This window comes from Protopterus annectens, chromosome 4.part1, assembly GCF_019279795.1.
Source record: "Protopterus annectens isolate FY-2018-M chromosome 4.part1, PAN1.0, whole genome shotgun sequence".
In the NCBI taxonomy this organism is placed as follows: Eukaryota; Metazoa; Chordata; order Ceratodontiformes; family Protopteridae; genus Protopterus; species Protopterus annectens.
Window position 1 is genome coordinate 990858140 of NC_056734.1, and position 17400 is coordinate 990875539.

Consider the following 17400-nt stretch of genomic DNA (forward strand, 5'->3'; position numbering starts at 1 on the left):
TGCAAAATCGCGCTGACACTTAGTGCGTTGGTTAAATCTAGCACAAAACCTACGATTAGCAACATCGTGATCAGGGCCTAAGCAAGGAATACAATAAGAATGGAAGTCCTTATGAGGTATTTGCTTCCCACAAGAAATACAATTAACTTTTTCTGACATCAGTCTGAAGCAAGAAAAAAGTTTCCCCAATGGGGTACTTAGCTTTAAATGAAGACTTTGGATCTGAAATTCGAACACGAAAATCTCAGAAGAGTCGGCCGACCGGCACTTGCGAACTGCTTTTGCTTTGGGCACCGCGCAGCAAGAAAGACTGAAGAAAATGGCATCTGCTGTATCATTTATACCCCTGGCGCACTGACGTCAGGGAAGAGGCGACAGCAACTGATGCCAGACCAAGATTCAGGCCGACTGCGGGTAGCCTGCCAGCAGCATAACCCAAGAGTAATGACTGCAACAGTGAAACACGACGAACATCTGGTAATGCAAGTAGCCTGCTTTGAAGTGGAGGTATCTTCTGCAAGATTCCCTGATTGGGATATGCAGGTAAGCCTCTTTTTAAGTCTAGAGTTACCAACCAGGCATCTTTGCCTAGCATAGGAGGCAACTGTTGAAGAGTCAGCATCCTGAATTCTGGAATGTCCAGAAATGTGTTTAGAGTAGATAAGTCCAGAACTGGACACCATGATTTGTCTTTTCTGGGTACCAGGAAAAAAAGTCTTGAATAGAAACCTTGTCCTTTTTCCACTCCTGATACTGACTGAACAGACCCCACGTTCATAAGGGACAGTACTTGTTTCTGGGCCTCTGCCCAGTGATTTGGGGGCAGGCCTGGCTATCCATTTGGGATTGGCAACGTGTGGAAATGAAATCTGTATCCCTGGGATACTATATTTAAAACTCATTTGTCCTGGGTTTTAAGTTGCCAATTTCTTGCATGAAGTACCAGTTTTCCCCCCAAAGGGGCGGCTAAAAGGTAAGTGCTTGGTAAGTGTAGAGGGAAGTCATTGAGACTGTTTACCATAGGGAGGTGCCTTGTTTCCAGATTTGACGGTGGAGGCACCCCATTGTTCTGTTCTAAAAGTCCCTTGTGACTGAAACCTGGAGCCTTTGGAATGTCTGGATTTGACTTGAGTGGCTCTTGAAGGAACTAGAAAGGACCAGTTCTTAGTAGGCCAGTGCCTACTAAATCTTGGGAGGTTGCACGTAAGAAATCTTTCACAGTTTGCATAGATTTAGATTTATCTTCCATCTTTTTTAAAACGTCTTCAGCCTTACCACCAAAGAGACTGTCCTGTTGTAAAGGAGCATCCAACAATTTTGCTTTAACTTGATAAGGCAGAGTTTGCTCTTTGAGCCAAGCATAAGCATGCCTTCTTAGCACAGACCCAGTCACAGCAGCCCTGCAAGAGACCTCCAAAGAAGCAAAACCACATTGCAAAGTATGTTTTCCAACTTGTTCAGCTGAATGCAATAAATCCAGTAAATCTATTTTCCACACAGTCAGAAATTAATTTTCTGTTTAAGCAGTCCCATGATATGCTGTTGATATTTAAGCATATGAAATTGACAATTTAAAGGTTTCAGGATCTGCAATAGGATTTTTGAAAAGGAATTTGTGGGAGTCAGGAACCCTTTAGTATTTGTCTGGCTTACAAGGAGCCGGAGGCAGAGAATCAGGAGCCATACTAGATTCTGAAAAAACATCAACAACAATGTCTAGAACAGGAGGTATAGCCAAAGGCCTATGCTGAGGAAGAAGAAAATCCCTAAATCTCTTTTTAGATTCAGAGAAATCCTGACTTTCCCAATGGAAATGTTCCCTTAAAGTATGTAAAGTTTCCCCAAAAGAAAAATCCTCAGGGGGGAAGCAGAAGGAATGGAATCTTCTGCATCAGAGACCTCATAAGTAGGTATAGACAAATCCTGTTCATTAGAAGAGTCAGAAGAACAGTAATCCTGTTCAGAAGATTCATAATCAATGTCTTGCCTAGGCCTCTTGGAAAAAGGGAGTTGGCTAACCCCGATCAGAGTAATTAAATCTTCAGTCATTTTGATAATTTGTTTTTTAGGCATAGGGGTGTGCACATGTGGCCCAGGCGTTGTTTTTTTAGACATAGATTTAGATTTTGGCCTTAGTTTTGAAGATGGTGTCGGTCTAATATACAAATCTGTAGGCCTGAAAACACCCTCAGAAGCAGGGGCCTGCACAGCGGCTCCGGACCCATCTAAGGTAGAGACATCCGCGGGTTCCATAATTGAAGCATCTCACGGCATACTGGACTCTGAATGGGTCTCAGTAGAGGCCTGCGAATCAGAAGTAGCGGGTATCCGGGGCTGCGAAAGCACCTCGCTGAGTACCGGCGAACCGGCAACTGGCTTAGGAGAAGCGTAGTCAGTTTTGGACCTCAACGGCCTGTCTCTTTTTCTTTGCGTTTTTTTAGGTATTCCGGTAGTCGGATTGCTAACTGACGACATTTCTCGATAATTAAATCGTGAGCCAAAGTATTTAGATGCAAATATATACCGATGTTTAACAGTGTGCTGATTAAATTTAGCACAAAACTGACAGCAAGGTACGTTGTGGTAAGGGCCTAGGCAAGGAATACAGTACAAATATAAATCCTTGAGGTATTTGCTTCCCACAAGTAATGCAATTATTAACTGTTACTGACATCGGTAAGGAGCAATTAAAGAAAAAAAAAAAAGTTTCCCCAACGGGGTACTTAACTTTTAGTTGAAGACTTAGGTTCTGAAACTCGAAAACGAAAATTCCAGGAGTCAGCCAACCGGCACTTGCGAACTGCTTCTGCTACCACGCGGCAAGAAAGATTGATGTAATGGTGTTGGCTGAATGTTTTATACCCCGGACGACCTGACATCATGGAAGAAGGGACAGCAACTGACGCAGGACCCAAGACTTTGTTAATCAGACTGACTGCCAGCAGATTACCCAAATGTAATGACTGCAACAGTGAAACACGAAGAATATCAAGGTAGAAAGAAAGGTCTAGCAAAAGAGCAGCTAGAAGGAAAGGAGATTTATAACGGAATAGAGTTCAGCAAATTCAGAAGACAGCAGTAGAAGTAGTGAGGTACAATAGGGGAAGGCAAAAACAGAAATAACTGCAGAGCCAAGTTCTACAACTGCACAGCAAGGAACAAAGACTACCAGGTACTGTGAAAAGTATCTATGCAGCTGACAATTTTGTAGACTAGGAATTCTTAGAGAAATAGAAACCTTATGCCAGGAGCGAGTACGGAGTGGGAGAAATATGAACAAGTGCATTGGGAAAGAGAAAACTGAGTAAAACAATGATTCCAAACTAGAAAGTATTGGATTTAGAGAGATCTCTGGTGGGGGTGGGGGTTACCAGTAGTGTGCACTCCCTGAATACATTCTAATGAAAATTTACAATCACAGAAGGGTTAAATCATGAACATACACTGTAATCCTGTACTTTAAGTAAACTGGCGACAGACTTTTGCAGATGCAGCCTGCTGGTAGAGAACTGCTACAGAGATGGTAGAGAACTGCTATATGGGATGCCCCAGTGTTTGTATTAGCTGACAAAGGGAGGTCACACTACTGGAAGATGCCAAAACAGCAAGCAGATCAGGCTAGAACTACACAAGATTGTTGGGACACAGAGGATGGCTCTTCCCCAATGCAACACAGTTGTGTGTGTTCTCATACGATCAATGCTTAGTTTGTTTTATCTAGCTGTAGCTTCAATAAGTGATGACTTGACAAATCATAGCAGAACCACTGCAGGCACAAAGTAATTTTTCCAGCACTTTCACACAGCAATGCCAATCTGCAATTCCACAACTTGGAGATTAAGCAAAGAGTTTGAAGACGTGCAGAACATGCTGGACAAAAGTACTTTAATGGCTGAATTCATAACTAAATACACAAGCTTACGCCTGGAAAACTGACCAAAAAATATGTACTAAAATGCAATAAAAATAGCCATAGCACAACCTTCTTCAGGAGCTCGGTCTTAACTGCTGATGGAAACAATGAAAAACATGTCTAAAATGAAAGTATCCTACAGTCATTTAAGACATCCATACTCTGTCAGATCAAAAAAGATATTTAGAGGCAGGAGCACATTAGTCTCAAAGCAATATACAACCAGCAATCACACCTTCAGCTTATTCATGAGAGTTCCTGCAACTGAACATCTATGTCAAGCTACTGCGATCATTCTACTTTCAAGACAGTGCTCTAACAACCAGGCCAGTTATTTTACATTAAGAAGGTTCGTGGTCTGCACTCGTGGGAGGAGAGGCTGGACTCTGCCCTTCTGAGCTAGGAATATCTGGTTAAAGCCTTATAGTGCCTGCATATTTGAACTGTTTCTTACAGAAATTGGTGTGCCTTGTTTGCTGTAACATAGACTAGATCCAGGCCTGCTGAATCTAGCTTTGTTTGTATAACTTGAGCACTAACCCAGGCCTTTTTTGGAGAAGGTTCCCCTGCACCCCAGTGGCAGTAGTGTGCAGTTAGAACTTATCTGATTGAAGACTACAGGAACAGGGCTCAGTTTTGAGATTTTTTTACTGGTTAATTGGGTAATTTGTTTAAAAGCCTTTTCTGATTGCTTGTAGTCATCTAAAGCTGTTTTAAGTGTATTTTTTTTATTGTTTTTGCCTTATTTCAAAAAACATTTTCCTCGTTTCCCACCTAAGCTAGTATAGTCCAGTTTTCAGGCTAGTGCTGAAATCAGGGCTGTGTTACAATTTTCTGAATTGCCCATACCTTACTTGTTTAGAGGGAGGTTTCTCTGTTCACCTGAGAGAGAGGGAGCTTTGAGCAGCCATCTGTTCCTGGAGGAGTGGTTCCAGCCCAGAAGTTAGTAGTTCATAGGTCATTTTGGGCTAATTTCTCTCTCTCATTTCCCTGCTGTAAAAACCACGTTTGCACGGTTTTGCACGTCCGGGCAGCGCCAGTTAGCTAGGGCTAAATTTATCCCGGCTCCACCAAGTCTCCTCTTCAGTTTTGCCCTTGAAAGTAGTCTAACTCTCAACCTAACCACTTAAAAAGCATCCTACAGTCCAGCACTCGCTCAGACCCAATAGCAAGCACTAATATACCCAGACACTTGATTGCCCAGCAGGGCAAGGCTCATTATTCACCCCTCACCAACCAAGTGACTAAGCAGCTCACCCTACTAATCAGGCATGACCCAAAGGGCAATTTCAGGTATACTCTCCAGTCCAGCTGGTGAACCTGGGTATCCTGAGGCAATGTTACAACTGCCTCATGTACAAAGACAACTCTCTCCTCCACCACAAAACATCAACATATGCGAGATGCAATTATATAGCTAAACTGGAGGCTAAGCTCTCTCCACCAAAGACTGGAAAAGGCAATCATGAGAAGGTTAACACTTGCACCACACCTCCAGCCACACATAGACATACTAAACCAGCACTAGCAAAAAATACACAAATACACAAAATCATGCTTGGAGGCTTTAAATAAAAACCTGCAAAAGCATCACAGACCTCCAAAGCAGACACCCAAAAATCCTTCACCTGCCATCACAAACCAGACAACACACAAAACAAAATCAGTGCGCCGCACAATCACAGCGCTTAAGGAAAAATAACATACCCAACACACTAGTAATAAGCGACTCTAGTCAGGCACACTGATGTCCCACTCACTAGGCTGGACAAGAAGGTTACTGTTAGCTGCCTGTCGGGAGCCAGAATCCACCACATAACACAACACAAGCACTTAGGTCACTCCAGAACAAGTACAAATATGACACTGTCATTGTTCATGTTGGTGTGAATGACCCGAGACGTACCTCCCTGGACTACATGGAGAGACATGGAAGAGCTCTCTGATCATGTAGCCCAGGCGGGTACGACCCTGACCCTGAGTAGCATCCTGCCCTCACCAAGAATGATCCAGCAGTATAAAGAAAAAGGGATAAATTTCAACGACTGGCTAAGCTTCTGGTGTCAAAGGGGATCCAGTGTCAGTCAGCCTGGGACGACATGCTCGACAGACCTTGTTGCTTCGCAAGAGACTGCTTGCGCCAGTCACCCGTAGGCTTTCAAATACTGGCCAAGGCTCTGCTTCTGGTGTCAAAGGGGATCCAGTGTCAGTCAGCCTGGGACGACATGCTCGACAGACCTCGTTGCTTCGCAAGAGACGGCTTGCGCCAGTCACCCGTAGGCTTTCAAATACTGGCCAAGGCTCTTGCTACCCCCATAGTGCCTTTTTTAGGCAAGTCTCAGAAGTCAAACCCACCTCCGTAAACAGCACAAATAAAAAAGTGTTATGCTACTCAATGCTAGGAGTTTAAATCTAAAAATGCACTCCTCAGTATGGAGAACGGCGACATCTGTGCAATAACTGAAACCTGGTTCAAGGCTCCACAGAACACCCCAGCACTACCGGGCTACAACTCCTACCACACATTTCAGCCACAGAACATGGAAAGAAACACAAAAGGAGGGGGTGTATCCATATTCAAGGATACCTACACCTCCAGGTTAGTGGTGCAGCAGGATACCTCCGAGATCATCCATGTGCAACTAACATCAGGCAAATCTGCAATGCAAATTGTGGCCTACTACAGATCACCCTCCCATGATCCAGGACCACCACTTCGCCTTTCTGGAGACAGTGGAAAATGAAGGTCCTACCAAACACCCTGATATTGGGCAATTTCAATTACCCTACTGTTAACTGGGAAAACTACTCCAGTACAAACTCCCAGGTCAAGCACTTCCTGGAATATATCAACCCAAATGCCCTGGATCAGATGGTAAATTCCCCTACCAGAGGTGAAAACATATTGGACCTGGTCATCACCAACATGGGCGAAGGTGTTCCACACCAGAGGTCAACCAGTCACTGGTTAGATCAGACCATAAACTAATCACTCTGGATATCCAAACCACCACCTCCAACCAATGAAACCACAGTGAAAAAACTAAGCAAACTTCACCTTAAGACAGAAGTGGCAAGTTTCACAGCCCCCATGCTGAAGGATAACAGTGTCCAAGATACTGGAACCTTTACAAATGCACTCTATGAGCACCTACAAGGATGCATGGATCGTGCCCATCCCTAGCAAAACCAAGACTCACTCCCCTAAGAGAAGAAAACCAGTCTGGTGGACCCCTGCCATAAACTGGCTATACAATAGGAGGAAACTAGTTCAGAAAACATCAAATCCCAAGAAGGAAAGACATCCCTGATCAGTATCAGTAAGAAACTGAGGTCCCTCATAAAATCATCCAAGGCTAACTTCGAAAGAAAAATAGCCAAGGATCCAAAAGATGACCAAAGCCTTCTTTAGCTATGTCAAGAATCTAAGTGGCAACTCGCACATATGCTCTGAGCTAGTGCAAAACAGCACAAAATATACTGAACCCACTGATATTGCCAACATCCTGGCAGATACAGTGCAAACTTCAACCCCTCTCACCCCCAAAAGGGCCCACAACAATACCAGAAAAGTGTAGTGTCCTGGAAATCACATACGCACAGGTAAAAACAGCCCTTTCAAAAGCCAAAAGCACAGCATCAATAGGGTCAGATGGTGTCCCAGGCTGAGTCTTGCACGAACTACAGAATGTACTAACCTCCCACCTAAACACACTGTTCAACCTCAACCTCTCCACAGGCTACGTGCCCACAGAATGGTGCACAGCAACGGCTATTCCACTCCACAACTGACCCTGGTAACTATCGCCCCATAAGCCTGACTAGCCTAGTCTGCAAGTTTATGGAGCGCATCATGGAACTCATTAACAAAGACAATGGGAACCTCCCAACACTTGATGCGACCCAGTTCGGCTTTAAGGGCAGATCATGCCTACTAAACCTGGTTGACTTCTTCGAGACAGTCACCAAGGCCATAGACGAGGGGAAGGTAGTTCACACAGCCTACCTTGACCTCGCCAAGGCTTTTGACACCATTCCCTACTCGGGAATTATAGAAAAACTCGCCAGCCTGAACATAAACTCCTATGTCGCGAGATGGGTTGCCAACTGGCTTAGACAGAACTCACACAGCAAGAATAGCGAGCTGCAGGTCTGACTCTAAACCAGTCACAAGTGGTGTCCCACAAGGCTCAGTCCTGGGACTCCTACTGTTTGGCATATACTTTTCAGAAGTACAGGCAAACACAGAGGACTATGGCTAACCAAGTTTGCCGAGGACTGCAAACTGGGAACCATAATGGACTCTCCGGCTGACACGGACATTCTCCAAAAGGGCCTTACTGAGATGGACACCTGGTGTCAAAGTCATGGTCTCAAGCTAAATGACAAAAAATGCATAGTCATCCCGTTTGGGAAAAAACAAAACACCCATGAATTACCACATAGGTGGCAGCCCCCTTAATATAGAAGAGGTAATAAAAGATCTGGGGACCCAGGTAGATAGTAATCGCTCCTTTGAAAATCATATTGCCAAAGTAGTTAGGAAATTCTTCTATGTAGCCCTTCTAATTACTAAAGGGTTGCATCTAGAAATAAAGAGGTTATAGTGCCCCTCTACTAGTCACTCATCAGACCCATCATAGAATACAATGCCCAGTTTGGGATGTACCTCACAAGACACTTCACAGCAGCTAGAAAGACCACAAAAGTACCTCACCAAGAGGATTACTGGTCTCAACCATATGTCCTATGCAGCCCGACTGGAAAAACTCCAGCTATACTCAGTGGCATATCACTTACTCAGAGGTGATCTCTGCCTGGCTTACAAAGCCATGTCCAACTCAGAATAGATGGATATGCTCCACCTAAAGAAATCCAAGTCACTGCGAGCCATGCGCTCTAGTGAGCTAACCCTTGCCACAACAGTAAATAGAACATGCTGGAGGGATAGATTCCGGTCAAAGAAACTCCCCATGCTTTGGAACAAAATTCCTAACTACATTAGCCAGAGCCCCTTCACGAACACTCTTCAAGAGAAACCTTGACGAGTGGATGGGTAACAGAAAATACACCCTTGGGATCACTTCATTGGCTCTTCTTAACAGAGGCTCAGTTAATTAATTAATGGAGCGGCTAAAGATGACACACTCTGGCTAGGCTTAAAACTGCCCTCTGGCAGATAGCCTAGTACCTACCTATAAAATGCACTGCTATAAACCAGAAGACTCTCCAAAAGAATTCTAAACATTGCACTCTTGAACTTATAGGATGCCTACTAGATCCTGCATCAAACTCTTTCCTGAAGAGAGAAAAAAAAAATTGGGTGTAGACCACCCTGAAATCCTCACAGCCACATCCTAAAGCAAACAATACAACATACACATAAAATAAGCAGTCCACAATGAAATTTGTGATTTAGCCATGGCAAGATTTACCTTAAGTTGTGGTTCCTCTTCATCAAGAAGGGAAATAATTCCAGCTATGAGAGAGAGAGAGAGAGAGAGAGAAAAAAAAACATTAGTTTATATTTATTCACATACTTGCCTTCTCTTAAAGCAGTCTCAAAGTCAAATGCCAACACAGAACATAAACCGGAGATGGGTTCAAGGTCAATTTGATTACAAACCTCGCCACTTATATGGCGCGGAGGAATAAAATCCCAAATGTGCCACAGCTGACAAAGGATCAATTTGAATCAGGAAAAAAACATATGGGAAGGGATGAGAGGGACAGGCTAATACCAGCCCAACCATATGGGGAGGTACATGGTTTCTCACTCCTACTATGGGACTACTATTTTAGGGAAATCCCCAGAATCTCTAGCTATCACACATGCACCAAAGTCTGTGATTAAATTGCGACTTAGTATGACAGGCAATGAATTATGACTGCCAGCCAACTGAGGCAGTAAAGGGTGGAGGGAAATTAGTACAAGTGAAGAAAATCTTCCAAGTCTTACAAGAGGGCCACAATCCCGTGGCTACAGTTATATCCCTATGGCTTTCTTTCAAGAGTCAGGACGTGATGATTGGAACTTCTAGCAGGTTTGCAGCTGGATGGTCAAAGCGGGATGGGAGCAAAATCAACAATGAAATAAAACACATTTACAAGAAACATGCAAGGCATCAAGAATGTGATTGAGATAAGGGTATGAAAAATCAAAACCAACAGAACAAACTGTAAAACACAACTTGGCAAGTAAAAGGAATAGCACTGGCATAAGTTTTATCCACCACTCTTACAAGCCTATCTGCCCTGAAGGAGGAAAAGAGGTGTTTACTTAAGGCTGCTCACACAGCACGTTTTTCAGGATACACTGCAGTACCAAATAATATAACGATAAAGCTACAATGTAACTATACAACAGCATATTAATCAAGTCACTGTGCAAAGGCTTGTTTAGATGTGAATATTAAAAATCAAACCATTAACTTGTTTATTTACAAAGAGCCACCCTACCTCTCTGCACAGCCCACATAAGTCACCTTTAATTGCAATCACAAACAGGAGAGACATGGGATGGATGCTGAAGGCCTGCTATTCAACAATAAAGGTGGTGTGTGTGGGCAGAATAATACTGTGAAAATGCTCCATCAGAGACTATCTCGCGGCATGGAATTCTTGCTGTAATAGCCAGTTGCAAGACCTCAAAAAACAGAAAGATCAATCACCTTTACCATGCATCATTAATGAATTTATCTCCAGTGCACTCTGCCAACATGAAAGACTGCATTTTAAAGCAAATGCTTCCTGACTAGTAAACAGAAAAATTCAGAAAGTTCCTTCTGGAAACATGCTCTTTGCACAAAATATTTAAGCACCCAGAGTGAAAATGTCACTGAAACATAGACCTGCTTCCCAAACCTGTTCAGTGCCACAGACTTCCTGTTAGGAGAACAGACAATGGAATTTTTAAACCACACTGCTGCGGTAGCGCTGCCCCCTCACAGTAAGACGCTGTCCGGTTCGACTCTCAGCTAGAGCGTCTTCTGCGTGGAGACATGCGTGAATGGGCGTACCTTCGTTAAGGTTGTTAGTTAGCGCTGGCAACTCAGCAAGTAAAAATCAACTGCCAATCATTAGCGGACCAGAGTTCTGCTGTGGCGACCCCTAACCGGGAAAAGCCGAAAGACAACAACTCAAAGGAATAAAACAGCAGTCACAAAAGTGTCAGACCAGTAAAGCCACAAAATCTTCACCAATAACACAATGAATTATGAGGAGTCTTTCTTCCTTCTTTTTTCTTTGAATAAAAAGCACCAATAACAAAATAGCAGCACCATACAGCAGTATAAAATCCACAGGTTAATTTCTCTAGCGCCTCGGCTTTCACAGCCTTTTCAGAGTACACTTTATCACAAATATATCTTCCTTTTATACAATTTAATAAGCACACACCCCACAATCTTTCAATTATTTCTAATTGCATCTTAAAGACATATCATAAAAAACTTTTCCAGTTACACTCCTTAAGCCTTTTGGATATAAAGTATTATATTTTAAAATAAACAAAGATTCTTTTCGTCTTAATTCATACTTCAACCAGTCTGGTGTTAAAAAACCTCTTACACTGTTCCAATATTGTTGCTTGTAACCCTTGAGAATTCCCCTCATGAAATTTATAAAAAATGTCCCGCCACTGGGTTAACTAACCTACTTTTTTTTTTTTTTTTTTTTTTTTATATCCCTCACATGCTCTTTAAGACTCACTGAAAATTTCCTCTTGCTTTCAACCTATATAATATTTGTTGCATGGGCACCTCAGCCCATACATTATACCAGCAGTGTTACATCTAAAATTACCATGTTCCTGATATTTTCTACCGTTGATTTTAGAAAAAGTTCTAACAATAAATTGGCATACCGCACAATTCCCACATGGAAAAGGACCCTTTTCTGTTATATCCTTTAAGTCCAATTTTCTGGTGGTCTTAGAGTACCATGTACCAATAGATCCCTTATACTTCTTCCATTACTATAAGTAAATTTTAAATTCAAAATGTTTTTAAACACCTGTTTTTTTTTTTTTTTTTTTTATCAACTGCCAATAATATTTCACTATACCCTCTAACTTTTCAGAAAAAGGTGTATATTTAGATATAAAATAGATATCTTCCTTAACTTTACCATAAGGTTTATTTTTAACATTTCTATTGTTACCATTCTTATGATTATTTACCTTCAATTTCTCCAATCCTGTATATATTTGTTCTACAACTAGATCTTAAGTCACCGTAAACAGTAACTAGTTAATTTGTAATTTTTGTAAACTTACAATATCTCAGCAACCACTCAAGTTACACTGTCAGCAGAATTTTATGCATATAGAAGACAGCTTTCATACAAGGCAAAAGAGTTCAGTCTATGTTACTTGGTTGTTGACATTTGGAAAAAATTTGAAAATTGTATCTATATAAATTAATATCCTAAAGAAAACAGTTAATATCTATTTACCTGTACTGGACATAGATCAAATATTAAATGTAGTTGAGTTTACCATTGTGTAAGCTTTAAATTGAAATATTTTAAAACCTTGTACATAGCATTGTTTTGGCATTATTTATGTAAATATGAACAAAACATTTGATGCCTAGAGGCATCAATCAGTAGGAGTCAACTGCAGATGCACCTGGAGGCATCACTTGGAGGTAATGAGTTAAGGGAAGGCAAAAAAAAAAAAAAAGACAGCCAATTTCATAAAGTAAGAATAAATCAAAATTGTTTAACAATCCAGTATTCAGAATTCTGACATTCAGAGAGGAAATCAAATGAATCTGTAATACAGATTGCTCTGAAGGTTATACACTGACTGAAATGGAATTCATCAAAATATGAAAAATGGCCTACCTACAGCCTTTAAGATAAACAGATTCTTAGTCTTAGAAAACAGGAGCAGATGTCAATGCCGAATGCACCGCTGAAGTCACTACAGCAGCAGGCTGCTATGCCGAAGCGCAAAGTACAGAGGAGTTTATCCGAACAGTGGATGTTTGAATTCCTCACTGCTGCAGCAGCCTTTTGGATATATGGATCGTTTCCGCCAAGGAAATAACCAATGGTCAGATTAAAAAAGCTCTCGCTCCCTTCTACACCTTCACTTTGACTGCTGAATGGAGAACCAAGGAAACAGAAATCAGCAGTCAGAGTGAAGAAATCTCCAGGACTTTCTTACAGCCTCAAGGGAACGCGAGTCTAAGGCTTCACATAAGCAACAAGAGGCTACAGGCTTCAATTCTAGTAGACAAATGCACATGGGGAACCCTTTCACACAGAAAACTATTTTAAATATTTTTAATACATTTTGTATTTATTTTAAATTTTCTGCAGCATGCCGACAATTTTACTAATATCAGAAGTTTTCCTCCTGTACCCCCCCCCAGGGCATTATGCACCTTACGCTCATTATTTTCAACAATGTCCTGTGTGTTACACCTACCACACTTAATTCATACCACTCCTCCTCTCTTCCTCCAATTCATTATCAAGGCTTTATATTTAATCACCATGTTACTTCATCACATTTTCTACGCTTACCCTTACTAAACCAGAAATCTTGCTAACCCCACCCCTCTCATCCTTCTCCCTAGTTTTTCATACCCCATCACTTTCTTATATTCATTTATTTCCTCAGTTTCTACTTTGCATAAGGCCTACTAAATACATTGGCTTGCACATATAATCTCTTTCAGCCAGCTACACTGTATTTATAAATTTATTTTACAACTGCACCAGTATTGCTCAACATGCTTTGCTTAATTTGCTTCATTTACTCCATACAGACACAGTTTACTGTTTATATTTACCAAAGTCATGAACCTGGACATATACTCAATAGACTACATGTACCTGTATGGCTGCCTGTTTAAGATCACGCATCATGAATGCAGCGGAAGGACCTTCGTTGCTGTGGAAATAATACACACAATAAATACCCATTTTCTCTATTGACAGAGCACTAACTGTCAAATCTCAAATATTTCTGGATCAAATCTTGGTCTGTTTAAGTTACATCATGTAACATCTGGTGAAATACGTTACTGTTCTTTTCAAGCTTTTTTCCCCAAGGCCTCCACTGTAAAATGTAATTTGCCCAAATGACTCTCCTGTCAAACACAAAAAAGTAAATAGTTCCATTAAGTAACAATTGTATTAAGAATTCTACCTGCTCCCTCCCTATGTGGTGCACTTCAGTATCAAAAAGCTAGTCCAATCGCATGACATTTGGAAGCACTTCAGAGAGATGACATTACAAGAAACCTGCTTAAACTCCTCATAGGCAACATTACCACTTAGTGATCTTATCAAGCTACAATTAATGTTCCTACAATACCAAAACCCTTCCTGTGTGGTGCCAATTTAGAAAAACTTGTTAAATACTAATTGAGAGACTTACAAAGAGTCCTCTACTACGGACCATGGAGGTTTACAAATCAACCCAGGTTTGCTACTGCATCACAACTCATTCACAGATCATATTTGTACTACAACAGACATCTCAAGTTTGCCCATTTAGCCATAAAGCTTTTCTCTAATGCTTAATGAAAGTAGAGCTCACTACTGGAAATACACTGAGAAACACCATTGAAACCACAATGTCAAAACACTTGCAGCCATGTCTTGTGGGTGCACTGGCACTCTACTTTACCTGTGGAGGTGAATAATCTCACTCGGGGGTTTCACTGCTAGGTGTCATTACCACTGCCACCTCGGGACTTTGTACAAGTCCAGTTGAAACGACACATCTGGGACTTGGTACTTTTTAAAAACTTGAAAACAGTGGCTATTACTGACTGCAAGACTACCATTGGTTTCACAGGCTGCTTCTGTAGAAACTGGCAGTATTTGTTGCTCAGTTAAAGTAAAAAGTGGTTTGGGCAGGTTTCCTGAAGATCTTGTATACAACTATTTTAACTGTGTTATGCTCATCCACTATGCAGCTTTTGTCCACAACCCAGTTAACAGAATGCAAACAGTAATATGCTGCACTAACGGCTGGTAAAGTAACATCCAACTTTAAAAAGGTTGCAATTACTACAACCTTATTACCTTATGTTAAATTGGATGTCGATTTACTGCCACCACTGAATTTACAGAAGTTGAATTTTTGAGGGGGTATTATTAAAAGAGCAAAATGAGAAGAAACTGGAGTCAGTGGTCCCCAACCTTTATGTGCTGTAGCTACACCTACTGGTAGAGCATGAGGTTGCTTGAAGGGTCTTGCACTACTTAAACCTTCCAAGAGGAAACAAATTTATGTACAGATGGATGTCGGCAACTCACTGTTCTGAAGAACCAGTCAGAAAAAGCCAGTCAGCAATATCCTTTAAAAATGACTTGCTATCATATTCATTGTGTTATTAAAACATGTAACTACAGTATTGAAAAGAATGAAAGACATTTTTTTTTTTTTTTTATCAAGTGCAACTGTGTTTTGCTACCAGATGTACAACATAGCTACCTACTAAGACAGCATTCTTAAGAAGGTTCCATAAACTTACAAGTCTGTTGCTTGATGGCAGGTTTGTGTCATGGTATCAAAGCACTTGTCGGAATAAATCAGTCCATAATACCCTTTAAAAACTATTTTTTCTGTTTTAATTAACTTTGCAGCACATATTTTACTAATGTGTTAATGAAAACCAAAGTAGAATGCTTCACTTATCAGGTGCAACAGCTCACCACTACTATTTTTGGTGACAGATGTACAGTAGCTACATACACTTAAGTAATTGTGCAATCCAAAATGCAGAGCTGTGTTACACATCATTCACTGAGTGCAATGCAGTTTATTATCCACTTGCCTGTTTTTTGGTCAACAGCTGTGTATACTTAAACTTCAAAGGTCCTGACTTTAATATGAGATGCCTGCACAACATCCATCTTCCGAACTAAAGAAAATACTTAGTTTGAACCCATCTAACAATGACAGAATTAATCAGCAAAGTGAAAATAAAAATATTACAATTTAGAAATTCAAACTTCTAACTTTTTAAAAACTCGCCTCCTACTACAATAAAAATAGGTCAAGTTTACCACAAATCTCCCTCATAGGACCCACCATTGTTGTAGACTAAAGCAATTAACTGACTTGAATTACACAACTAACATATTCATAACCAACTACAGCACACAAATTCATTACCCAGAAAAATGCCCTGCACTACAAAACATAATACTGCCCAGCAAGACAGACTTCCATTCTAGTAACAAATTCTTATTACTTACGGTAAGAGTCAAATGTTGAAAAAGACTTGCCCAACTCCCAATACGTTGCTAAACTCTGGAATAGTATTCCTACACAAATAAAACTCTCCAACAAATTCGATTTTTAAACCACTGCTTAAAAACATTTTAAACAGTCCTGGTCCTGCACATGCTCATCACAAGGTTAAGACTTTGTGCTCACCGTACAATACTCTCCTTAAACAAAATGTCAACCTCTCAATGAAATAAAAAAAAAAAAAAAAACTATGTAATCTCCATAACATTCTATCACAGTTGTTGCTTTTCATAGGTAGGTACTAGGCTATCTGCCCGAAGGCATTTATTAGCCTAGCCGCTCCCTTAGATTTAATTTGTCTTCAACCTGTGGGACTTCAGATCCAACTCAGCAGCATTTTCCAGCATCAGATCCAAAACTTTTCCCCTACCCACATACCCCCGTCTCTCTCCCCTCAGATAGACTTTGCTGCAGACAGTAGCACCCCAACCTAAACATATGCCTAAAACACTAGCATTAGCCCCCATTAGTACAAAAAGGAATAAGACTTGCCAGAGTAGGGGACTATGCCTCTTCCATCTGGTCGACTACACTGCCCACACAAGGCAGGGGGAAGGAGGGAGGGATGGTTGAAGACAAATGAAACGCAACAACTCTGATGGAAAGTTATGGTGAATACATAACTTAATCTGAAGTTGGTTGTCTTCATTTGATCTTCAACCTGTAGGACAGAGTCCCCAGCTACCAAAGAGCCCTGGGAGGTACTCATAGAAGGATGCTCCAGAGCAGGGCCGAGCCAAAAGATGCCATGCCTCTGGAAAGGAGATCCAATTTGTAATGAGATAAACGTACGTGATGACGCCCAGGTAGCTGCAGAGCAAATATCATTTAAGGAAACCCTACACCAAAAGGGTGCAGAAGTAGCTACAGACCTGGTGGAATGCACCCTGACATGACCTAATGGAGATAATCTTTTGGCCCGATAGGCGAGCGAAATGCACTCAGAGATCCACAGAGCAATAGCCACTTGAGACAGGTTTTCCCCAAGAAGGATTTAGAAAATGAAACAAAATGTTGATGAGACTTACGAAAGGATTTTGTTCTACGCAAACAGAAGTGCAGTTGGCTATGATCATCAAGTGCAATTTATACTCATTCTGGAAGTTTGGGAAGAAAACAGAAGATTGATGACGTGTTTAATTTTAGACTGATGCCACTTTCGTAAGGAATGAAGGATTAGTCTTAGAAAAACCCCATCTTTATGAAA

The 17400-nt window shown here is 41.2% G+C and overlaps 1 protein-coding gene across 1 annotated transcript in view; it reads right to left on the reverse strand.

Annotated features, from left to right (window-relative positions):
• PSMD1 (proteasome 26S subunit, non-ATPase 1) overlaps positions 1–17400 on the reverse strand; it is a 2664479-nt gene that overhangs the window by 2611252 nt on the left and 35827 nt on the right. Inside the window, exon 2 of the mRNA XM_044070690.1 lies at positions 9349–9392. Within this exon, the coding sequence (XP_043926625.1) occupies positions 9349–9392 (44 nt within the window). The remainder of the gene's footprint in view (positions 1–9348; positions 9393–17400) is intronic.